This window comes from Phascolarctos cinereus, unplaced genomic scaffold (assembly GCF_003287225.1).
Source record: "Phascolarctos cinereus isolate Bilbo 61053 unplaced genomic scaffold, phaCin_HiC Scaffold_8;HRSCAF=390, whole genome shotgun sequence".
Taxonomy (NCBI): domain Eukaryota; kingdom Metazoa; phylum Chordata; class Mammalia; order Diprotodontia; family Phascolarctidae; genus Phascolarctos; species Phascolarctos cinereus.
The window spans coordinates 29,974,216-29,999,863 of NW_027556291.1; the positions used below are offsets into that span (position 1 = coordinate 29,974,216).

Here is a 25,648-nt window from a genome sequence, read left to right on the forward strand (position 1 = left end):
GAGATTTCCTATCTCTGATGGATTTGGGGTAGAACATACGTCTCTGAAAAGTCATTTTTTTCTTTTTGAAAATGCTTGAGCAGATTTTACTAAAGAATAGCATTTGCTTCCAAGAACAGAAGGCAAAGAAGATTCAACCACAAAAAGTTTGAGAAGTTAATGCTTCAAGACAGGGTCAGCAGTCACTGATGGATGGATGGATATAAGGCCTTCCTGCCTACCCCAAAATATTTTTCCTTGGCTTAAGGCCTTGTCTCCAAGAAAGCCCTGTTAAAATGGGAGGAGTAAGGCATTAGGAGCCATGAACCACACTTTCTCACTCTGGGCTTTTGTTTTCTGTTATTCTCTCTGTTTGGAAGGTCTTCTTTCCCCTTCCTCACCTGTTGAATTGCTATGCCCTCTTGAGAGGTCAATTCAAATGCTACTTCTTTAAGGAAACCTTTCCTTGGCACCCCTACCTCCCACCCCCAACCCCAGAAGCCTCCCCTTTGGACCTTTCCTCTCACTAATGTGCTTAATCATATATTTCTAGGAATTACATTTAACTGAGCATCTGTCTTTCTGACTGACGCTCCCTTAAGCTCTTGGAGAACACGATGTCCCTAAGGCATGATCTTTGGTCTGGAAAGGACAAAACAAAATTGGCTAATATGGAGGTGAAACACAAGATAAGTAGGGAGATAGTAAAAGAATACCCAGCTTCCCTTAATAATGAGATCAAATCAGCAGGCACAGGTCAACAACATCCCAGGGGGCTGAATGAGGTGGGGGATTATCATTGTGGTGCCACCGTCAGTGATTTTTGCAAGGCAGTGGAAAACAGGAGAAGGACTGGTTAAGGGCAAATACTGCTGTGATTTTTTTGGGGAAAAAAAGTGACATCTGCAAATTATAGGCCAGTGAACTTGATGTCAATTCCTTGCAAAATTCTAAAACATTCTTAAGGGAATGGTTAGTGAATATCTAGAAAAGAAAATGGTGATCACAAAGAACCAACATGGCTTCCTCAAAGAGTAGGTCTTAGCAGATTACAGATTAACTTCATTTTTTCTTCTCTTTTTGAAGGGTTACTAGACTGAGAGAGCAGGGAAATTCGTTAGAAATAGTTTAGCAAGGTTTCGTGAAATTTAAAAAAATTTTGTTGATGCCTTTTGGTTTTACATCACACTCATTTCCAGATATTAAAACCCTTTCCCCAACCCCAGCCCATAAGCCTTCCCTTGTTTATCTAGAATTTAGCAAAGCATTTAACACAGTTTCTCATGCTATTCTTATGTACAAGATGGAGAGATATGAGGCCCATGAAAGGCCAGTTAGGTGGATTTGGAACTGGGTGAATGATCAGCCCCCTAAAAGTAGGCATTTATGATTTTATGAGGTCAACATTGGAATGCCCCAAGTATCTGTGATTGGCCCCAGGCTGTTTAAAATTTTAACAATAACTGAGATAAGGTCATAGATAACATGCTTAGCAAAGGTACAGATGACACAAGAATAGGAGGGAAAGCCAAAACTTGGGACAACAAGATCAAAAGAGATTTTCATAGCCTAAAACATTAAACCAAATATCATATGATTAAACTTAATAGGGATAAATGTAAAATCTGACACTTGGGTTCCAAAGGGACACATCGCAAGTATAGGGTGGGGAAGGCTTGGCTAAAGAGCAGATCATCTGAAAAAGACCTGGAGGTTTTAGTAGGTTTAACCACAGGCATGTTACAGTGAGGACTCCTGTTCAGATATGGGTTGGACTAGACACCCATAGAGAACCCACCCAACTCTGAAATGCTGTGATTCTGTGACAGGGCCCATGTCTTATCTAAGCCATATGTTTTCCCCCATACCTAGCACATTTAATAAATGTTTGCCAAATTGTAGCTTGGATTATTTATGTATCCCAGGGAGATTGTGATAGAAGGGAGAGGTAGAGAAAGACTAGAGTAAGGAGCAGGTTCAGGAGTGGCCTGGCAGTAGGATCAACAGAAGGACTCCTGGAGGCTGGGATAGTGGCACTGGAAGGGGGAGAGGATTACACTTCTTCTTCACTTACTAGGCAGCTAGGTCATGAGGTGGATAGAGCATTAGATCTGGAGTCAGGAAGACCTGAGTTCAAATCCAACCTCAGATTCTTACTAGCTGTGTGACCCTGGGCAGATCACTTAACCTCTGTTTGCCTCAATTGTTGCATCTGTAAAATGGGGATAATAACAGCTCCTACCTCCCAGAGTTGTCATTAGGACAAAATGAGGTAATATTTGTAAAGCACTTTGCAAATTTTAAAGCACTATATAAACGCTAGCTACTACTACCACCACCACCACCACCACCACCACCACCACCACTACTACTACTACTACTACTACTACTACTACTACTACTACTACTACTACTACTACTACTACCACTACTACTACTACCGCTACTACTACTACTACTACTACTACTACTACTACTACTACTACTACTACTACTACTACTACTACTATAGCAGCTGCTGCTGCTACTACTACTACTGCTACTACTTCTTCAAGATTTTGCCTAGGCCCCTTCTTGAAGACCCCATTTAACATTCATGTTGCTTTAGCAGGATTGTCTCTAAAGGAAAACTCAGAATATAACCTTTCAAGTTAAGAACTCAGTCCTGGATACATCTGGCCAAAATAGTGGAATGTATCCTAGAGAGAACAATCCTGTTCATGCAATTCCAGAATATCATCAGCTTTTCAACAGCTCCAAGGTAAGACTCAGTTTAATTCATACTTGTTGAAAATGAATATAAAACAAGCTCTGGGAAGCTCATTAAAACAAACAAACAGACAACAACAAAGTAAGGCCATGTTTCAGTAAGGCTCATAGAATATTAGGTTAAAGGTCATCTACTTAGATGTCATCTAATCAACTCACTCATTTTAGGAAAATGAGGTCCAGATAGGGGAAGGGATCCATTTAAAGTTTTCCAGGGAGTTAGAGGACCATTAAGAAAGATCATGATGCTTAAGAATTTGGGCTTTGAAGCTCTGTCCATGCTTCAGTCTTACAGTTTTCCTTTACTGACAGGCTATCTCCTTTGAAAATGAAGCTCAAAATGTCGCTCTGCCACACGCCATCAAACATGTTCAGTCAAGACATGATAAAATCATAACATCCCTGTTCCCTCTAATCTTGAGTAGAGTCACCCATTGTGCATTAATGGAATACTATGTACATTTGAGCAACAAATCATGCATTTCAACAATATTAGGATGCTATATGGGCTTGAATATGTACTTCGTGGTTTGGGTGAAGCAAAAAAAAAAAACAAACAAAACCCCCCAAACCCCAAATGGAATTCATATATAGAAAATGGGCAGAGCTAGTCTCTTAGAAGCAAATAACGGCATCAGATTCCTAAATGTGAACAATACTCAAGATCTCCAAGAACAGATCAAGGTTTGATTCCTGAAAGTAATAATTATAAGCAGAAACCAAAAGTCTATAAGAGTCATTACAGGATAAGACTAGAAACGTCTAAGAGATTTCATTTTGGCTTTCCAGCCCTGATCTAGCACCGCCTCCATAGAGAGCAGGGCAGTGGACAGACCTGATGTGCAAAGGCTAAGAGAGTCATTTTACTTCAGGTATTTCTTTCCTGTGGTTGAGCTGCTAATGGATTCAGTTTGGTGTCCCTAGGGCAGTGCTCTCATAGAACACATGCTGATGCCAGTCTAGCCCTAAAAAGTCCCAAGAAGATTTTCCTAATGTGTGGCCTAATGCCACTCAGGCACTCTAGCTCTGGAGCAGGGATGGGGAACCTGTGGCCTTCTAGATCCTTAAGTCGGATATGTTTGGTAAAATTTGGATTCAGTCAAAAGGCCACACTTAACGATCTAGAAGGTCACACGTGGCCTCAAGGCCACAGGTTCCTCACCCCTGCTCTGGAGGCTACACTGTCATTCAGGGCCTCAGCACAAGCTAGCGCTTGGTTATAGCTCTACCTTGAGCACAGCCACAAGTGATGCTAGGGTTAGAGAAAGCCCAACTGCCCAGTCAACCAGAAGGAAAAATCCAGTCCAGACGGCTTAATTCCAGTGTTCACTGAGCCCAGAGCCAAAGCCACTGCTCAGAGCTGCACTTTTCAACCTCATTTTGCTTCTTATTGCAATCAATGGAGCAATAAAGGAAGTCATGGGCTATCTCTGGGGGGCTGGGATGTACTTCTTCTGCCAAATGGCACATTTCCATAGCAAAACATAAATGGAGCTTATAAAGGAGCAGCTACCAGCAAAGCAGAAAACAGACACCTACAAGGAAAACCCCAAAGTATGTGCAAATCTGTGCCCACCAGTGGGAACCAACTAGATTCTCACACCATCTTCCATGTGACACTGAAAGACTCTGAGAACACCTCGATGACGGCAGTGTTTTCCCTCCTAAAATACTAAATATGAAATGATATGTCAAAATATTTACTGTGTGGTAATTGGGGGGGTTGTAAAATGGGCTTCATTCTCTTTATTTTATACCCAAATTTCCCCAACCCCTCCTTTACCTTAGGGGCTAGTCTAGAATTTCCGGTCCCCCAACTAACATTTCTAGGTTCTGTCAATAGCATTTCAAGCCTCGAAGTGTGGTTCTGTAGTAGTTAGTTTGGGAAATGTTGCTTTCAGCCAACCTCTTGGTTCTCATTAGCTTATTAAAATACATTTACAGCCAAATGTTTTCCCAAGTTACATTTTAAACCTCATGGGGAAGTGACATGTGCTTACCATCTAGCCTTCAAAACCTGGGAGTTTGACACCAGCCTAGTCAGAAGGAAATAGGAGAGTTAAAAACATACTCTGGGAAACCCTCTAAGTAGGGACTGACATGGCTCTGCTGACTTGGGAATCTCCGTGTTAGCCTGGGGTAGTGGACACTAATCTTTCTGGAAATGGCAGAAAAGTCCTCAAGGTAGAGGTTGGCAATTGCAAGAGAGTCTTTGGGGTGCTCTTATAATTGGCTGCTGTCACTGTTGTACTTGGAATGGCAGACAGAGGTCACGTTTTCCTTTCGAGGGGCAGCTATGAGCCTTGCTATCCCTATTGCTTTCATAAAGAGAACCGTGAGTGGAAGGAGTAAAGCTGAACGAGAGGAGAGTCAAAGTGATGAATAAAGTTTTAGTCCCTTTCTGAACCCAAGGCCACTTGTCCAGTCATACCAGGGAGCCAAAGGCCCAACCAGTGTCTACTAGGGAAACCACCTCACAGCACCTAATGGGCGTGGAAGCATTCTGTCCTTCGAATCTGGATTATCACAGATGATGAAAGTTCTGAGTGTACATCGAAGAGCTTGATTGCCCTCTAAGATGCAAGGACTGACTGCATTCTGAAGGTGAATTTCTATCAGTGATTTAGTATAGGGCACTTGAAAAAAAATCCCAAGGTTTTGAATGGAAAGTCTGCACAATCGGTTGGTGGAGGGTTTGAGAGAGCTTTGGCTCTCATGTTCAAACCTAAGGTCCCTGGGAGTGCTCCTTATTCATGCCTGAGATTTTCTACCCTCATTTTTGGTCGTTGTCCCTACAAGCACATTGGCTCCCCAAAGCCCCACTTTCCCCAGGTCCCTAGCACCATTTGTCTGGTTCTTGTGTCAATCAGTAAACTGTGAATCATCCTCGTGTACTAGAGAAGCTATGAAACAGACACTGAGACAATATCAGTTCCTGTTTACAGTCACTGCTTTCTTCCCCCACCCACGCAGAGAAATTTCTCCAAAATGACCAGAAAGAGAGAGAAATTGAGTTCATTTTTTTACCAGGAAAGTTATTTCTAGGTATTAAAAATGTACAGTAATCCATGTCATACATTTTTCACTGAAGCCTAAAAAGTGATAAATTAAGGAAAACTCCAAGGGTCCCCATAATACAACAACTGTACCTGTATTAATAACCCTCATCTCTGACTTAAAAAATCCAAGGTAGCAAGTTTCTCCTTTGCTTTCACAAGTGGCAACAAAATATTGTTGTTAATTAGAAAGGGATTAATAAGTGATTAAAACAATTTGTTTTGAGGGACAAAAACTAAACAGCCATGTTTGAACCCTCTTTCTTTTCCCATGTTCCACAGTTTATCTTTGAAAGGGTTGCTAAAGAATGGCTAAGGGCCCTAGGGCAAGTCACCTCTTCCCATTCAGAAGTAGCTGGTGCTCTAAAACATCCCTTTCACAGCTTTGCTACCTGGCCATCATTATTAGCAAAATGATCAACAAGGGGACGTGTTTTGTTTCTTGGCCTTCTGAATTAGGTGGTGGTAGCCTTGGTTTCACTAAAGGGATCGACTGCCTGTATTCATGACATTTACTCAACTCCCCCAGAGTTACAGATGATGAAGTATGTGGCCCTTCCTTTCTACTCAGTTGCACCACTTAGGAATAGGTGATAGAAGAACTTTTGTGGCATATCAGGGATGAGAAAACATAACCTAGACCTTTCTACTGCATTTCCCATTTATGTCTCCACCAAAAAACCCCCAAAACTAAACAAACCCCAAAATAGACAAAAACAGAATGGCAAGTCAGTCTAATATTTGTTGGTTGGATGCAAGGCTAAGATGATAGTCAGGATGATTCAGGCTCTAAGCTCCTCAATAACAACAATTAATTCTTACTGATCCAGATAATAATAATAATGGCCACAGTGATGATGAATGACCATCTTACATTTATATGGCATTTCCCCCCACAACAATCCCAGGAGGTTGTCCATGCAAGTATTATTACCCCCATTTTACAGATGAGGAAAATGAAGCACAAGAGAGATGGAGACTTACCCATGATCACAGAACTATTAAGTGTTGGAGTTGGCATTTAAACTTAGGTCTCTAGATGCCAGATTCAATGGGCTTTTCATGGTATTAGAGATAATTTTCTCAGTTTTTGACTTTCCTTTGTCATAGTTGACACAACTAAATTTAGGTTTGAAATTCTATACCATAATTCCTTTCATTTTCAGAAAAAGGTATTTTCAGCCTATATGTGGTTCACAAAAAGGAAATGTCACACGAAACCATTGACACACACACACACACACAAATGGGAAGATAATGCACAAAAGAGTAGCAAAGTGGCTTTCCGTGAGAGAAGCATGGATTCCAGTAGAAGATAAGCTTCTTGAGGGTAGGGACTGGTTTTTTTGTTTGTGTCTTTTTATCCTCCGTGCCTTGCACCTAGTAGTTGAATTGAACTGAATTAAGAGGAAAGGAGGAGTTGTGTTCTTTGCAGGGCATTTCAAGTAATATGCACTCAGAAAATACTGGCATCTGTGAGCATGCCTCACCCCAGAGAAAGCCCTGGCTGGGGAAGTCCCTTGCTAGTTCTGTATTGCTTTCAGCTTTAAAAAATCTCACTGCTTTTGATGTGGGGAAATGGCATGATCTGTCCTCTTGGTGCACAAAAAAAAAAAAGCATACCTCATTGTGGGCAAGAAAAATAAAATAAAGACTCAGGCAAATATAGGATGTTGTTTCTAATTTGCATCAGAAAGAGGAAGGTCTTCTATTGAAGAGATTTGAGAACTAAGCAATACTGATATGGTAGAAAGGTCACTGGCTTAGGAGTCAGAAGATCTGGGTTCTAGTCTTGACTCCGCGTAAACTAGCTGTGTGACCTTGGGCAAATTCCTTTCCCCTATCTGGATCTCAGTTTCCTCCTCTGAAAAATAAGGGCTTAGATTATTTAAGTTAGCGCAGTAAAGGAGAAAGGATGCTGGATTTGGAAGCAGAGAACCTGGGTTCAAATCCTGGTCCTACCACTTACCACATGTATGACCTTTGGTAATTCATTTAACATCTCTGGGCCTCAGTTTTCTAATCTGTAAATTGGAGAGAGGGTAAACTGGGTGACCTTTAAGGTCCTGTCCAGCTCTAAAATCTGTGATCTTCCGTCTACTCTCCCATCTACCTTGTATGTCCTTATTTATTTACATGTCGTCTTTCTTATTAGGCTGTGAGCTCCTTTAGGCAAGGGCTGTTTTTGTTTTAATTTGTAGCTCCAGCACTTAGCACAGAGCCTGGCACATAATAGGCACTTATTCATTAATTCAGTCATTTTTCAGTCGTGTCTGACTCTTCATGACTCTATTTGGGGTTTTCTTGCAGAGATACTGTAGTGGTTTGCCATTTCCTTCTCCAGCTCATTTTACAGAGGAGGAAACTGAGGCAAACTGGGTTAAATGACTTGCCCAGGGTCACACAGCTAATAAGTGTCTGAGGCCAGATTTGAACTCAGGAAGCTATGTCTTCCTGACTCCAGGGCTAGCACTCTATCCTCTGCACCACCACCACCTAGCTGCCTAGTAGGCACTTAATAAATGCTTATTGCTATATAGTAAGCATTTAAGACATGCTTGTTGACTGACTAATCTGATGATCTCTAAGCTCTTTTCTGGCTCTAAAATTCAAGGAGTCTATTTCACTCTCCGTTTCCCCCTTCAAAATGAAAAGAATTCACAGCAGGGTAAATGAGAGTATTTATTCCATGACATAATTGGGAAATCAGCTGAGGGAACTTGTCACCCCGAGAAGTGGTAGAGTGCAAACCTGAATAGGTGTAAGAAGGGTCCAGATAAATATATGTTGCCAAATAGCACAACATGAAGAAAGCTGGAAGGATTCTTGTTTTCTTTTGTTTCTGAATTCTTGAGTTTGAGGTCATGCTCTCATGCATGACATCTCTTGGTTCTGACACTCAGAAACAGAACCAGAGTCTGGATGGCCCCGGGACTGAGTATGAGTTCCAGTGTTCTTAAATGGCACTGGAGGCTAGAGGAGCATTTGGTGTTATCACAGATTCTCACTCCATCCTCTAAACGTTTCAGGCTTTACTGAATTTACACCAACAAGACCTGTTTATTTGGCAACGAACTTTTAAATTTGCTACAGTTACAGATTAACTGTCCTCCACCTCCCCCCACTGAACCTCCGAGAACACTAGCACTACAGGTTTCAATGGTTCTGCTATTTCATTGACATGGACACTCCTTCCATGGGTACAGAGAGCAAACCATGCATGCGTTTTCATCTTGTGCAAATCTTGGCTATGTTCTTTTGTAAATTCTCCATAATGGATCTAACCAGCATCCTAGAGGGCTTCCTCTGGGTCTCTGAATATTTCATGGAGAACAGCCCAGCACTCTAGCTGCCCATCTGTTATTCCTTTCTCAGTCCATGACATGACTGACCCACCTCCTTTTCCAGTTTTATATATATAAAGATATGTAATGTAAGTCATATATACATATCATATATGCATGATATATAATATGTCATTATGGTATATATAATTGTGTTATATAATATATATATAATACATAATTACATTCTATATAATTCTATAATATCATATATAATTATAGTTGCCACTTGTTGAAGTCATCATCATTGGTGAAGTGCCCCAGATTGCTTACATTGCTTACATGTGGAAGAATATCCAGATGTGTATATACATGTTCATATGGAAAAGCTAGTTGGAATGGGGTAGGGGGTAGGGCAGACAGACCCAACAAGGAGAAACTCCAAGTGGCCCCTTTTCTACAAGTGATCCTCTTAGAGAGTTTCCTGGGGCACTGAGAGAGTACTTGCCTTGGGACACACTGCTAATATGTGTCAGAGGCAGGATCTGAACCCAAGTCTTCCTGACTCTGAAGTCAGTTCTCTAGCCACGATACCATTCTCATTCTTCTGTTGTACATCCTTGCAATCTGAAAACAATTTTTTCACCTTTCTTAGGATCTTTTTAGTAAATTTTTATTTAAAAAAAGGAAGTATGTACATTGTTATGAAAGGCCTAATTTTGCACCCTTCCTCTCCCCACTTCCAGCTTAAATAAATTTTGTTACTGGTCTTCAGAAATCCAAAGAACCTAAGAGAAGGTTTCAGAAAATGGTTGGGTTTTACTCAATGCTTTAACAAGTTCATTAAAACTTGTGCATCAAAAAAGAAAATAAAAACTCTCTGCCTATTGTTTAATAATAGCTCATACAATTTTGGACCTTTAAGGTTTACAAAACTCTTTCCTCATAACAGGTAGTAGCATATTATTATTCACATCTTACACATGGGGAAACAGACAAGAAAGTATCAGAGTTGCAAACCTAACTCAGGTTCAGTGCTTTCTCTAAGACCATGCTGCTTCTGGATTTTTCTTGAGGTCTCTGCTTAGATTATCCTACTATCTCTCCTACTTTCCCATCGGGAATACAGCTGGCTTTTCTATTCACATTTTCACCTTTTAGCATAAGGGACGATGACAACTCCCAAAGTGTACATATGATGTGAAATGCCTTTAGATTTCAACACTTCAGCTCATTCTTTTTGTCCAGCCAGGAAAAAAAAAAGAGGTTGAAGTTCCAGACCCATCTTAAATTCCCACTTGAAAACATAAGATGGCTTTGAAGTACAGGATCATTGATGTTTCTCTGATAGCAAAAACAAAACAAAACAAAAAACAAAAAACCCCTGCTAAACTAAAAAATAAGATATCAGAGTCTTAGTCAAACTAGTTTTTTCAGAGACAGAATCGCCTAAGTTCCACAGTCTGTAGAGCTGAATTTCCTGACAATTCAGGAGAGCTAGCATTTTTTTTCAACTCTGAAACACTTGCCTCTGAGTTTCCAAAGCATCAAACGATCAAATGAGATACTATTTGTAAAGCACTTAACACAGTGCCTGGCACCTAGTAAACACTATATAAATGCTACTTGTTATTATTATCATCGACTGAGTAATCTCTTCCCCCGTCCCTACCAAATCATCCAATGTAAAACAGTGCCGAGGATGAACAAATTAGTATAAATATAAAAATAAAAAAGTAGTCACTGGGGAAGATGTTTTCACATCTGTAAGGCAAGCTATATAGAGGTCAAAGCCCAGGTTCAGCCTTGGTGTTTTTTTTCTAAGGCAGATTCCTCACTAGCATCCTTTATTCTGGGAGAAAGGCACTTAATTAGCTGAAGGGCTTGGTGCTCTGCCTTCAAAAGCATGCTCCTCTTCCATTCCCTCAAAGGTCTGCGCTCTGACATTATGCTACTATCAGTATTAGCCTTTGAAATCAAATCTGCCTTTTTTTCTCTAGGGAATTAGAAGGTAAATTTAAAAAAAACCCTACATTTTTTTTTCTTACTCCCATCAAAAATAAACACACAAAAAGACACAAAGAAACATGGAGAAACAGAGGAAGCATTCCCAGGGTCTCCTCCAACCGGTCTAATGTCTTGGGTGGGGGCTAACTTTGCTGGTTTTCAAATAGAGCACTTTTGAGAACATAGAAAAGGCCACGGGAGGAAGATTGGCTTCTTCCAGTCAAGAATGAACCAAGAAAAGGGGATTCTCTTCGTATTAACGAGGCTATTTTTATCATTTTTCTTCTTCAATGGAAGGTCATGGTGTGAAGGTTAGAAAAGTCAATTTGTAATGTTAATTAAGATGACATTAATTCAAGCTGATAGTCTGCTAAGCAAGTGAAGCCCAAACCAAGACAATGGGCACAAAAAGAAATGTAGGTTTCCCTTATAATTCCCTTCAGGGAGAAAATCAACCCCATGAGTTTTAGGAGACTCCAAAAGATCCATTTGGCTCTCCCAGCTTAGGCTGGGTCTAAGCAATGTCCCAACCATCATTTGAAGAGTAAAATATTCAGTCGATCAACCAATGACTCTGTCTACAGGATATTACAACAAATGCGACTAAACACATTTAACGAACTGACTAGTGATGTGGTAGACAGCCTTATGAAGACTTTCCCCTGCGACTTAAAAGGTGCCCTTTCATAGAATCATTACAGGGTCACAGATATGACCAAAGTTAGAAAAGCCTTCAGTGGTCATCTAGTCCAACCTTTTTAATTTTACAGACAGGGAAACTGAGGCCCAGCGAGGGAAATGACTTTGCTAAGGTTTTCTTTCCTTGTTTCCTGTTAGCAACCTCACCCTCAGCCATCATTAGATAGCTGAATTAATCAACAGACATTTAGCAAATACTTACTCTCTGGCACAGAAGGGCAGCTCCTCCTGCCTTTGAGGAGCTTACCGTCTAGGCAAGGAAGACAACATGGGCATACACAGGTATATTTAAAAAAATAGACACCAGGTAATTTTGGCGAAGAAAACAGCGGGCAGCTGAAAAGATGCCTGCCTTCATTTTCTTTCACATTTGAAACAGAGGCCTACTCTTGAACTTTCACCTCCTCCCCCTTCAGAAATCCCACCATGGGTGCAGAAGCAAAAGCAGCTGGGCCAAATTTGTGACTGCTTGTGCCCAACTTCCTTTTCAGTTGAAAGGAGCAGTGAGGGGTATGAGTGAGCAGCTGGGGACAGGATCTGCCCTTCCTCTGCTTATTTTTCCTGACCATGAGCACTGCCAATCGTGTTAGGTGTCAGCAGGGGTGCACCCAGCCAGGAGAATGGTGTTTACTGGAAGCTTTGAAATAACAGGTGGCCCGGAGGAATTTTTTACTGTAGCCCGCCAGACTATTTCCAATGCTTAGGGAATCCAAAAAAGAGTTCCAGGTTTTAAATTATTGCTTGGCCTTCCCTCCTTCCTCTCAAATAAAAAATACAGCGTACAGGTAAATCATCATTAGCCATAATCCCCCTTTGACATCCTCCTTCAGAATGTACATTCCTGAAGGTGATGTTAACACTAAGACCCCTTATGATATCCCACAATACAGTCTGTGCTTCTAGGTGTGGCTGCCAGTCTTCCCTCCATAAGAAAGAAAGTGTTTGGGGGTAGGTGGAGACTAGAGGTTCTTTAGATCTACCAATTGTCTGGTCAACAGAGGGTTTGAGTGACTGACTCATTGAAAGGGATGTGATTAATTAGTGACGGAAGATATAAAGTTGTACCACTATTGAATGGGGGTTTGTTTCAACCTCTCCTATTCTTCATACCAGTTAAACAGCAAAATGCTCCATCTTTGGGTATATTACATAGCAGCTAGACTCCTACCCCTGCTCTCCTTTTGTCCTTCAAAGGTCAGAATTCATACTTTGGGGTTCTTTTTCCAATTGGTTACTACCCATATTTCTTCTTTCCAACAAAGCCTCACCTCTCTCTCACCCTGGAGAAGAAAAGAATGAAGGTATTCCACAAGAAACCTAAATGCACATTTTTATGCATGTAGGCATGTATACACATATAAACACACACACACACACACACACAAACACATAACCTCCCCCCCCCAACATTCTTTAGGATAGCGTTCATTTCCTTTTGGGCCTCTGTGTTTTTGTCTTTGAGCAACTGTAACTCTTAATCACTGGTTACCATGTGTAAAATCCAAGGTGGTGTTTCTTAATCCTGCTTTTGCAACACCCTGGGGTGTCTCCAGTCTTCTAGGGGGCTGAGGTGGTGGAGAAAGGGCTGTCAGAAAAGTCTCAAAACAAATTGAATTATACTTAACTTTGATTTTAAAAAATGAATATATGCCTTCAACACTCAGGGGGCAGAGGGTGGGTTTCGCAAGGACAGTTTCTGACAACTCCTCGCAGAGCCCCTATTTTTCTTTCTGCCTTAAGCATAGGTGAAAATGGCTTTGATTTCTTTTTTGAGTGACTTCATTTAAATCAGTCACCTGATGAGAAAGTGAAATTCCCCTAAGACCCGATGTCCTCATTCTATAGAGAAAGATGGACTACTGTACCCAGCTGGAATTTTCATTTATGTCTAACTGTTCCTTCCCAGGGATTTGCTTTCTATTTTCCATTCAGAATCTGCTCTTAGAAATGATGGTACAGATTTTAGACAAATGTTGGGCCTTTCAACAGCACCTGCCATTCACAGGGAGCTCAAGGAGTTGTAATCGCCTAAGAAGGATGGTCCTTTAGTGTGTACGACCCGTTATGTAAGTTTGGGCTTGTAAATCAATGAAACACTGGGATTTATCTGACTGGGAAAGAGAAATGTGCAACATCTATAATCATGCCTCAGTTACCCTTATCTTAACCAGCTTCTCCCAATTTGCTTCCAATACTCTCTTGCTGGAGCTAGCCTCTCCCTGTGTCTCTTTTTCTCCTTCTCTCTCCCCCTCCCTCTCTGTCTCTCTCTGTCTCCTCCTCTCCCCCTGCCCCTTTTCTCCCTCTGGAGAAGTTGCCATGACCAAGTACTGAAGCCTCAGAAGTTACATAGTGAAACGGCATAATACAGAAGTCTGGCCAGTTAACAGGAGGTGTTGACATGCCGCGACAGGAATCTTTCTTGGTACTTCTTGACTAGAAGGATAATATTCTCAGTACAGAGGTGGTAATGGAGTGAAAATGAGGGAATAAGTCAGTCAGTTGACAAGCATTTATTAGGGAGATGAATAAGGGAAGAGCCTCAGGGGCCTGCAGTAGGGGAGGCTAGTAGCTAAACTCCTTGGCAGTGCCTTGCAAGGAGTAGGCACTGAATAAATGCTCTTTGGATTGGGTTCGGCAATGACCACCTCACGCAACTCCACACAATGCAAAACAGAGCCCAAGGGCTATCTTGGGCAAGCCAGCAATTTTCTGCTTCCTCACGCTGTCCTCATCTGAAGAAGAGTACTGAGGCCTAATTTGAACTTGGTGGCTTACAGTGATATGAGATGGAGGTAGGCAAGTCACACCCTTGGAGGGAGGGGGGAGGACCTAGTCCTTCTGTTATAAAGAGGACACTCCCAACCCATCCTCACAGAATCCTGTATTCACAAAGAACCTCAGAGCTGGGAGAGACCTCAGAAGTTATTTATTCCAACCTATAGTTAAGCAGGAATCTCCACTGCAACATTCCATTCATCCTGTGCCTGAAGACCAGCAGTAAGTGAGAACCCAGTCGCCCTGGATGCAGCAGCCTCTACTTTGGGGCACCTCTTGCGCTTAGGCAGCTTTTCAAGCTGAGCTGAGTTTTGGAGAATTTGGTTATGGGATGAGGATGATTAATGTGTCAGCACAAAAACTTGTGAAGACTGGCTACTAGTTTAAAGAGGAGTGAGGATCTCTCTGTTTTGGTCGGGGAGAACACTCCTTGCTCTACTGAAGTAAATAAAGACACAGGAGGAAGAGAGCATACTAGTACAGTGGGAAGGAAGCTAGACTTGGAAGTAAGAGGACTTGGCCTAGAACTTTGGCTCTGCCACTGTGTGTGACCTTTGGCACATCTGTTTACCTCCCTGGGCCTCAGTTTTCTCTTCTGTAAAATGAGGGCATTGAACCAGCCCAGGCCTTGTAACCTAAAGTCTAGGGTGAACTTGAATTTCTTTTGATAACTGCATTTCAATGTATTTTATGTATTTCAGTTGAATCACAGAAGGACACAGTAGGCCTCCTCCACAAGGACACCTGAAACTGCTTCCATCCAAAGAAGGTTTCTGTGGATCACCCTCTCTAAGAGGCATCTGCAAAAGGAAGCAGGAACTGAGAGAGTCACAGCATATAATGAAAGGTCCCACAGAGAAATTAAAACAAAGGGTGGGGCTGACTCAACTGCCCTTCCTTTTACCGAGCTTCATTTGACAGGTCCTCTCTTGAGTAGGGCTCAGATGGAGGCAACAATAAGTTGTCTGCCAAAGTGACAGTAGAGAAGAGTCAATGTCTTGGGTGGGGAAGAGCTGGGGTAGTTTCTGGCAACATCCTCCTCTGGAGTCCCCTTGCCAAGCTGGGATGACCTAAGTTCCTGAAGGCTACAGCAGGGAAGTCTAAATTCTTGCTGGTCTTACCAAGCCAGAGAGGCTTCTGGGACAGTTCTGGTAATAAACTATATGCCTGTTGTCCTACAACTGGCCTAGCTAAGTACACAGAGGCTCCCTCATCACCAGAAGGATGGACACTGAGAAATAAATTTGCGGGGCTCCCATGATCCAGAAAGACCGTGTATCAAAGGGCAAGAGGGCTTGCAGTCTGGGTTGGTGAAAGGAATACCCGCCCCTAATGACAGCAGGGATACTCTTAGTATCTTTGTGCTTTCCAGGTTTTTTCCAGGCTGGGCACATTACTCCCCTTTGCGCGCACTCTTACAGTCTAGCCAAATTGGCTTTCTGGCCCCACTTGTGACATTCTGTTTCCTCCATACCTCTCTCCATACCTCTGCATTAGCTAGTTCTCATGCGTGGGATATATGTCCTCCTCCCTTTTGACCCTGAACATTTCTAGCTTCCTTTAAAGCTCAGCTCAAGTCCCACATTCTATAGGAGGCCTTTCCTGATTCCTCCCACCTCCACCAACTGCTAGGGCTTTTTTTCCCACCAGCATGGAAAAAAAATGTCCTTGTATTATTTACTTGGCATATATTCTGTATCTCCTAAAATGTTTCCCCTTATAGAATGAAAGCTCCTTGAGGACAGGAAGGGTTTCCACTTTGCTCTCTGCATCCCTAGCATGGTTCTTAACACATAGTAGGAACTTCATAAAAGCTTGTTGATGAACTGAACCTGATTTATAACTAAGCAAGTTCTGCTTGAAAAGAGCCCTTTGTGAATGCTTGGGGTTGCAGTGGCAAAGTTTAAATAGATAAGTAAAAAATCAGATCCTTTGTATAATAAGTAGGAAATACATTTTTTTTCTAGCGGTGTTATGGGGTTGTGCTGAATCCGCTGCATTCTTGTGCTTCCTCCCCTTGTGACCAAAGCACCTACCAGCTAGAGGTACGGCCGGGGGTGGGGGGAATGCCAAATTGCACTCACTCATTTGGGAAGTTACCTTACCTGAATCGTAAGGTTACCAATGGTAACCTTGACCTTGTTAACACTATAGACTGGCCAGACACAAACAATTGGCTGGCTTCAATATGCTTTATCCCATCTCAAGCCTGATCTTAGGGTCATGATACCTTAGATGTGCTCTCCATAATTAGGCCACAATAGAATACATTTCCCCAACTCCGCAGCAGATCAACAAAAGCCAACCTGAGATGCTCTCACCTGTCTAGGCTGCGAAGGCAAAGAGGCAGGTGACATATGTCGCTGGCTCCTCTGCGGCTGCTGCATCATCTGCTGCAGCAAAAACTGGGTACTGTTGGGCTGCGGGGCCTGCAGTTGCTGCGTGGAGGCCTGTGGAGGCTGCTGCAGGTAGTGGAGCAGGGATGGCTGTCCTGAGCTCGCAGACATGGATGCCACCTTCTGAGGGGCTGCCTCGGAAGTGAAGTGGGACAGGGGCTTGGTGTTGCCAAAGGAAAAGGGCTCCTGATTTCCAGGGCCTTCACTCACAAGCCCAGATTGCAGGCCACCAGAAGCTTGCTGCAGGATCACATTGAGATTTTTCGATGGGTTGTTGGTCATGGTCTTATAAAGTGGGTTCTGCTGCTGCTGTGGCTGTGGCGGTGGTGGCGGCGGTGGCTGCTGCTGCTGCTGCTGCTGCTGCTGCATGCCTGCAGGGTTACTGACATTTGAGATCAGGGTGCCCTGTGGACTGAAGGATTGCTGATGCAGAGCTGGGCTAGAGAGCTTGTCTGGCCGATACGGCGAGGATGGGTTGGTGGTGGCCATGCTTGAGACCAAGCTGCTCGAAGGACTCTTGATACTGGTGGTCGGTATGGCAGTGGAGCTTAGGTTGGAAAGCATGACATTGGGAGGGCTGAACTGCTGCTGCTGCTGAGTGAGGATGGGACTGGACAGCATCTCCGAACCAAAGGGCCCAGAGGGCCCGCCACTAGAGTTGCCGCTGACAGACAGATTTGAAAGCAAGGCAGTGGGAGAGGTCTGGAGGTTGCTCCCTGGCAAAGTGGTGGACGAAATGCCAGACACCATGATGCTCTGAGGGCTGTATGGCTGTTGGTGTGGCGATGACCCTGGTGGGTACGGTGGAGAAAGGCCCGGAGAAGCCATGGTAGACCAGCTGGATGCTGGCATTTGCTGTTTTGTAGAAGATACTTGCTTGCTGGCTGCCAGGGCCTTCAGTTGGTGGGCGTGATGCCAATGAGGTCCAGACAAGGTGGGTAAGGAGCCAGTTAGCATATTCCGGGGCTGGCACTTTGTCTGGGCTGTCGAAGAAATGGGGGAGGTGGTAGGTTTGTTAGGAGGACGAACTGGATAGCTCGCTCCTGCAGAGGAGGGCCGCATCTGAGGTGACCCGCTCGTTACTGTCTGACTGCAACTAGGAGAAAACTCCTTGCTGGTAACGTGGTTCTCCAAGTGAGATGTCTGAGGAGAAGGTTTAGGAGTGCTCCTCAAGGCTGGTGGTGTATGAACTATGCCAAGTGGTTCTTCTGGCTTGCTCCCCAGGATATTTTCAAGGTCTAGATCATTAGGAGAAGGATCTGGCATTTTGGTTAGCTCTTCCAGGAGATCTTGAAGCTCCTGATCCACAGTCTGCAGACTGTTTCCTTTTTCATCATAATGAACCATACTGTCTGGTCCACCCATTGGCCCCTTCTGTCCAACTTCTGTATTTGGTGGCATGGTGAATGAAGATCCAATGTCATTGTCATTCATCTGGTTATTTTCAAGTAGGACTGAATGGTCAGCCATGCCAATGGACGAGGACTTACGATCCAGAGAAAATGGCGACATCTGTACCTCAGAACATGAGCTACTGGGGTTGCTACTTTGTCCCATAGAAAGGGTAACATCATCAAGGCAAGGTCTCTTAATGTCATGAGGGTAAAGGTCATCAAATGAACTGCTGTCAGGAAAGCTGTCTCCTTCCAGTTTCCTCTTAATGGATCCCTGCGACTGAAAGAAAAACATAATAAATGTTTGGCACATCAGAGCAGCAAAGGCAATTAGTGAAACAGAGCTTTTCTAGCAGAAGCCGGTTGCCGAAATGAGACCTTAAAGGTAAAATAGACCTAGCCCGATTAAAACGAGCAGATGCCAAAGCGGGATAATATTTTCTCAACTCGTTTCTTTGTCTCTTTTTCTTTTAAACAGTTTTATTACATCTCAAATCAGGCATTAAGCTCCTTATATATTAAGCACGCCAAATAGTTATGTAAAAGGTCTTCTTTGCCCAATTAATAGGGGAGTGCAATGAAACGAGGCAGAAATCATCAAGTGGATGATTGCTTGCCAAAGCCAGACATTTAAGAGCTAACTAGGAAAAATCTAAGATATTTTTTGATTCCTCAGAGCCAATATGTTTGAAATAATCTTCCAAGCTACACGTTTTCCAATTTTTTTTAAGTGACACATCAGTATGGACATTAAGCTTTCAAACTATCTCCTTCAAAGCTGCTTCCTTGATCACATTCCATCTCCTGTTTCAGCTCAGTGCCTGGCTTGGACTTCCTATTCACTTCAACCCCTTAAAATTTTACCACCTTGGGTACCATCTCCTTTCCTGATCTCCCCTCCCCCACCTCCTCCAGCTGCTAGTGTGCTCTCCCTCCTCAAATTATCTTGCATTTCCTATGCAGAAATTCCAATACACACACACCCCCACACGCCATTTGAATATAAACTCCTTGAAGGCAAGGGTTATTTAGCTTTTCTTTGTATCACCAATGCCTAGCACAGTGCCTGGCATACAGTAAGTACCCAACAAATGCTTGTCATTGAAGTGAATATTTGGGAAATACCATATGACAGGTAAAATCTTTCATCTGGAAGATGCCTCTATTCATATGCTATAAAACCCTTGGATTTTAAAATCAAATGAAGACATTGCTAACTCAGTCCATTTAAATGAGAGAATTATTAATCCAGACCTCTTGAAAAATACTCCTTGAAAACAATGGTTCTTTCACTGGTTTCATTCCTCATGCCAGGCCAGACCTTCTCAAATACAATTTTCTATGGCTATCCTTTTAATAACCACACCCTGTATATCAATGGAATTAATACTACAGCCACAAGCAAATAGGGTCAATGGGGGGGGGGGAGGGAATATACTACCTGTGTCCTAATTAATGAAGAGAGGAAAGGTAGAGAGAGAATCTGCAATGGATCTAAATGCCAAGGGGTTAGGAGGGCTCTGAATAGACATGTTTCCTCTTTAACATATCTTTAGATAACTTTGGCAGTCTTACAAGGAAATGTGAGGTTGACCTAATGATCCTTGATGCTTAGACATTCTTCTTTTCTGACTAGCTTATATTTAAAGCTGAGCTCACAGCATGGATATGGTACACTTGTAAACAATAGAGAAGGCAGGCAGTAGTCCCCCTTGTGTGTCTAATTTGGGCTTGGAGTTCTAAATGATCACCTGTCCACTTAATAAATGTTTATTGACTGACTGACTGACTTGTACATGGAGAGTTCCCAGGCACAGTTCATAAGCAACTGTGTCTAGATCTCAGGTCAGGAAGTTCTAGCCTGCTTATTTCCAGCTCTTCTCTTCTGACAGCTTCAAGGAGAAATATGTTTCTCCCTTTTTTACACACACACACACACACACATACACACACACACCCCTAGGAGAGGTAGCATTTGGTTTCATTCCAAAAATGGCTGCTTAGGGTTTTCCCTGCACCTGCAACACCTTTAAAAGATAGTAAGCTCTCAAAGAAGATGCTGCCAATCCAGGACAAAGGGGGCTGAAACATCTCCAAGTTCTCTGTGGGAAGTACTGCCAACTAGTAGGAGGAGAGAGGATGGTTGATCTGTGCAGAGTTCTAGAATAGAGCTTCACCAAAGGCAGAAAAGATCAGGCTGGTCACACAAGCAAATGCTTCTGGGGCCTTAGAACCATAAAGATAGACGCTGCTAAGTTGGGGAAGGGCCAATGGAATGAGAGTGAGAACCAGGGCTATAGGGTACAAATGGGTACCATCCATAGTTCTCTCTCATTTTCCATTCCAGGGCAGATGGTTTTGGAACCTGCTCTGGAACAGAAGAATCCAACCTAGAACCCAGGAAGTACTGCACTATGCCTTTCTTTTGATTTCTCTCATTATTTTTTAGGTTTTTTCCCCCTCATGCCTTTCTAACAGCAAGAGGACCCTCAAATAAACAAACATAGCTCATGGCTTGCAATTTGGAACTCATGAAAGCAGATTTGATGATGTGCTCCAGTGGAGGGAAGGTAACACAGTCTGTAGCAGCTACTCCTCATTTGGTCCCTTTAATACAAATTTTGGATGCCCATTTGGGTCCCCAATAGACAAGGAAGACGAGCCCTTGTAGCCTTCAGCAAGAGAGTTCAGGAGGGGGTGGTTCTTCCATTTGTAGCAGGCTGGAGGAAATGTAGCTCCAAATATTGGGGCAAAAAGATGATTCACTTCTTTTGCGGGAATTATAGCCAAGGATCTAGGGTAACCTGAGTGACTCTGGGGGCTGCAATACAGGTCCTATAGTGGCAGAACTTTCAGGACATGGTGTGATGCTTTGCCTTTCTTAGGCTTGCTTTCGGAGGCTCCTTTGATTGTACTAACAAATCTGTTATAGGCAAATGTGTTATTTCTGATTTTATGGTGAGGGTTTGCAAATACTAGTCATAAAACATGGAGCCTTCAGAGTCCTAGCAGTACAGTTCGAATGCTGACCAACCCTAAACAAGGCTTAGTAAAGGAGGATTATAGAGAAAGCCAAGAAAAAGAGAAGAGGGAAAAGAAAAAGAAAAGAAAAGCTTCAGCCTTTCAAGCTAAGCAGTAGGTAGGCCAGTAGACCAATTATCCAGATACATTTTTCTCCCTAAATTAAAAAAAAAAAAAAGGTTTGCTTCAGTGTTTCCTTCTCTGCTGTCACATGATCTGTGAGTCATTTATAATCCGTGATGTTTCTATGCTCTCTTTTCCAGAGGTTGGCCAGATTCTTTTCTCCACTCTCCTCAGCCCCATTGGAAGGTCCTTAAAGGTCAAATTAGGTACATTGACATGGCCCTGGAGTGGTTCTGATGAGAATGGGGTCGAGAATTTCACAAAGACTCTTGCCATTTTAGGTCATGTGTTTATAAATGCTGCAAACTCCTCACTGTTCTGGTTTGACTTCCAAAATCAGCACTACAGGATTCTGGGTCAACTAAACTCCATCTGTTGTTTTGGGCATGTCCTTAATCAACCATTTCTGGGTACTTCTAGACCAGGGGTTCTTGGGGCCTGGGGATAGATTTCAGGGGGCCAATGCATTTGGATGGGAAAAAATACATCTTTATTTTCACTAACCTCTAGCAGGAATTTAATATTTCCTTTAATGGTTGGATTCTGCTAAAGGGCTGCACTTGAGGACCTAGAGGGCCACATGCAGCCTCTAGGCCACAAGTTCCCCGCCCCTGGTCTAGACTTATCACCCTACTTGCTTTTCCTCATATACAACACCATGTTTCCCAACTCTGTGACTGGAATTCTCTCCCCTCTGTACCTCAGCCTCTTACAATTCCTGGCTTCCTTCAAGCCTCAGCACAAACACCACCTATATATGTATTTTGTATGCATCTATTCATATTCATAGTTTCCCTCATTAGAATGTGAGCTAAGGGCCTTTACTTTGTAACCTCAGTACTCAGCACAGTGCCTGGCACATAGTAAGTACTTAACAGCTATTTGATGATTGTCCAACTCCTTCACTTTACAGAGACAGAAACCAAGGCCTAGATAGTAGCAATGACCTGACGAAGGTCACACAGTAAATGACAGAGCCAGAATTCAAACCCACCTTCCTCACTCCCAGTCCAGTACTCTTATACATCCTGCTTTTTTTTTGGAGGGGGGGAAGGGGAACAATTATGTCAACTAGTATTATTTGGAAATGAATGACTTCATACCAACATCAATTTACTATACACTGTAGAAGTTCAAATTCATTCGCAAAAGCAAGAGCAGAGTAGACAAAGCTACCAATGTGATCTCATATGACTTGATAAACAATCATTAAAATTCATTGCAGAGCATGTGATAGCTCTCCCTCCCCTCAAATTATTAGGGAACAAAGACAGTCCTTTTGATCTGGGCCAAGTTCAGCTTTGAACTCAACATTATTTCTAGTCTACTTTGAAAATATGACAATATGGGAACTCTTCTACGGTTTTAGTCATAGAATGAAAGAAAAGGCAAAGATTTCTTAGAGGTAGTCTGGATCGCCAATGCACAGGCCCAGTTCACAATGCTGGCAAAGAAGGGAAAAAAATACTAATTATTTATTGTTCTTTCCAAAAGAAATCTACCAGACATAAATTATGAACATTTCATTTTTAACTTCCTACACTTTGAGGCATACAGAAAAAAAAATCTCCCCCAATCCCCTTGCAAAAGCTGTCTGTGTTTTCTGCTGGGTGAGGGCTAGAATGACAGAGGCAATAATTAAATAAACACTCCATTCTATACAACAGACGCATCTTACTTTGGGCACTGAGAAGCAGAACAAGCCCTATCCAAATTATGAGGTGGTTTGTCCCAGGCTTCCCGCTCCCTTTCTTTATGTTCTCTCCCCACCCCACCCCCACCCTCAGTTTGAGCTACATTTTTCAGAAGTTTTTGTATTTTAATAAAAAAAACCCAAAACCCAAAGCTTTTGGTGGAAAGTCAGCATCAGCCTAATAGCTAGGGAGATAGTTTTTTGTTGTTGCTGTGCTTTTTTCTTTTTGATCAGGGGAGAGGAGGGGCCCCACACCTCATACACAACCCTACTTAGAGGGACGGCTCAAAGACCCCACTGGCAATGCACATATCTACTTGGCACTACACAGAGCCAATCATAGCTCCTCTTCTGGTGAATGTCATAGGCCTCTAGCTCCAGGTACTTTTTGAGTCTCTCGACTAGAGGGTAGAACTCTTAGGACATCACGGTTCTAAGTGAAACGAGCACACTCCAACTCTAGTGCTCTTTATAATTCATTCACATGGACTTATCTGGGCCTCATTTTCCTCCTCAGTAAAATCATGGGGTTGCATGACCAAACAATCTCTGAGGTCCCATCCAACTTAAATGTTATAATCCCAAGTCCATATGAACCCGTGTCTTTATATTACTTTGGAACCTCCACTGAAAATCCCTACAAAGAGACAGTGCCTCCAGCATAGCTAGTAGAGCCTTATGTAAAGCAAAGAATCTCTTTGTTATGTGGATAAACCATTGCTGAATTTATCTAGTTGATGAGTTTATATTTTAGTATATTGAATTTCCTTAAGCACAGTTTCGCTCTTTAAGAAATAGCTCATGTAGTAAAAGAGAACCTCAGTTCAGATCTCTATCATTGTAACCTCTTTTGCGAGTGGCCAGCACAGCATGCTAGGGGCTCAGGCTCACTAACATGGCCTGGCTTGCTTGCTAGGCAAATTTAACCTCCTCCACAATGGCCAATATCAGTGAAGTCAGCACTTCATTTTGGGTCTATTGAAAATCATTCTCTGCACTTCCTTCCCTTCTTTGCAGGGGGTGTGTGTGTGTGGAGGTGGGGGAAGATGACTATGGATATGGAACACTGCATATACTGTCCTGCTTGAGTGATGTGTGGATTAGCTTTGCTGAACTGCTTTCCCCTCTTTCTTTTTTTAATTCTTTGTTATAAGGGTGGGAGAGGGAGAGTGATGTACTGAGGAAGGAAGGCAATGGAAAAGCAAAAGATGTCAATGAAATTAATTTCGAAAAGAAAAATGATTCTCCCTTCCCACTTCTGCAATTTACCAAATATGTAAATACCTGATATTCATCAGCTGAGATATCATCTTCCAAATTCTCTGGAAGCAAGAGTTTTCTCAGGAAATAGCCCAAATCAAGGGGAGGGGGATGGGGAGAAAAGATGACAGGCCATGTTGTAGGGATTTTGTACTCATGGGGCTCCAGAGATCATCCTGGGGAATATGACAGTACAGGGAGAGGGAGACCACTCCCTTTTCCTGTTTCCATCAATGGCCCTGACTGACTGAGCTGTCAGTTATCATCAGGCCAGCTGGTAATTATTTACAGAGGGTAAGAATGGGGGGGGGAGGGTGTCCACTTCTTTTTTCTTCTTCCCTTTGGTGGCTCATCCCCCTAAAAGATTCTTAGGCAGCAATATGGGGACCCCAAGTGTGGGCTGCTGAGGATGCCAGTGAAAGGGAGCTGAAAGGCCATTTAGTACAACCTGTACCTCTCTCTAGGTTCCCTCCTTAGTGCCCCTAGTTTTGTCCTCTGGGGCCAAACAGAATGAACCTAATCCCTCTTCCACATGAGGGCCTTTCAAGTATTTGGAGATAGTTATCAACCTGCTAGAACTCCTTTCGATGTACTCCAGTTTATCAATAGCCTTCCTAAGATGTAGCTCCCAGAATGCACAGAACAGAATGTACCAGCTGTGATCTGCCCAGGGTAGGGGGACAGCAAGACCATCCCCTCTTTAGTTCTGGACACTCTGCCTCTCTTCATGCAGGCCAGATCACTTTAGGGCTTTTTTTCTTTTAGCTGCCCTGTCATGTGGTTGAGAACACCTGGACAACAGCAGAACCACCCCGATCCTGCAGCTTAGGGTCTCCTCTACCACTGTGGAACTTTGAAGGGGTGGGCAGGGAGACTCAAAGGGATCCTACTGGAATTGATATTAAGATTTATTGTTATTATTAAAGATTTAAGAAATGGGTTTCAGGAAACTGTCTGTATTGCAGTTGACACCAGATTTGGATGTGAACGGTGGTATGTGTAAACATACAAACACATACATAGTTAGAAACACAGTTTGCACAGACAGTGGAGTTCAGCACTGCCAAGAAAACCCCCTCCATACCACAGAAGCAGGATGTCCCTGCATTTCAAGAAATGCGAGTTGAGAATGTCAGGGAATCCTAGATGCTGACTGACTTGTGAGAAGGGCTATGACTCACTGACTAACCTT

The 25,648-nt window shown here is 42.8% G+C and overlaps 1 protein-coding gene across 4 annotated transcripts in view; it reads right to left on the reverse strand.

Moving 5' to 3' along the window:
- Positions 1 to 25,648, reverse strand: part of MAMLD1 (mastermind like domain containing 1) — a 129,286-nt gene that overhangs the window by 30,913 nt on the left and 72,725 nt on the right. For all 4 annotated transcript variants that reach the window (XM_020975058.2, XM_020975057.2, XM_020975060.2 and 1 more), the window contains one exon: positions 16,891 to 18,639. In XM_020975058.2, the coding sequence (XP_020830717.1) occupies positions 16,891 to 18,639 (1,749 nt within the window). The remainder of the gene's footprint in view (positions 1 to 16,890; positions 18,640 to 25,648) is intronic.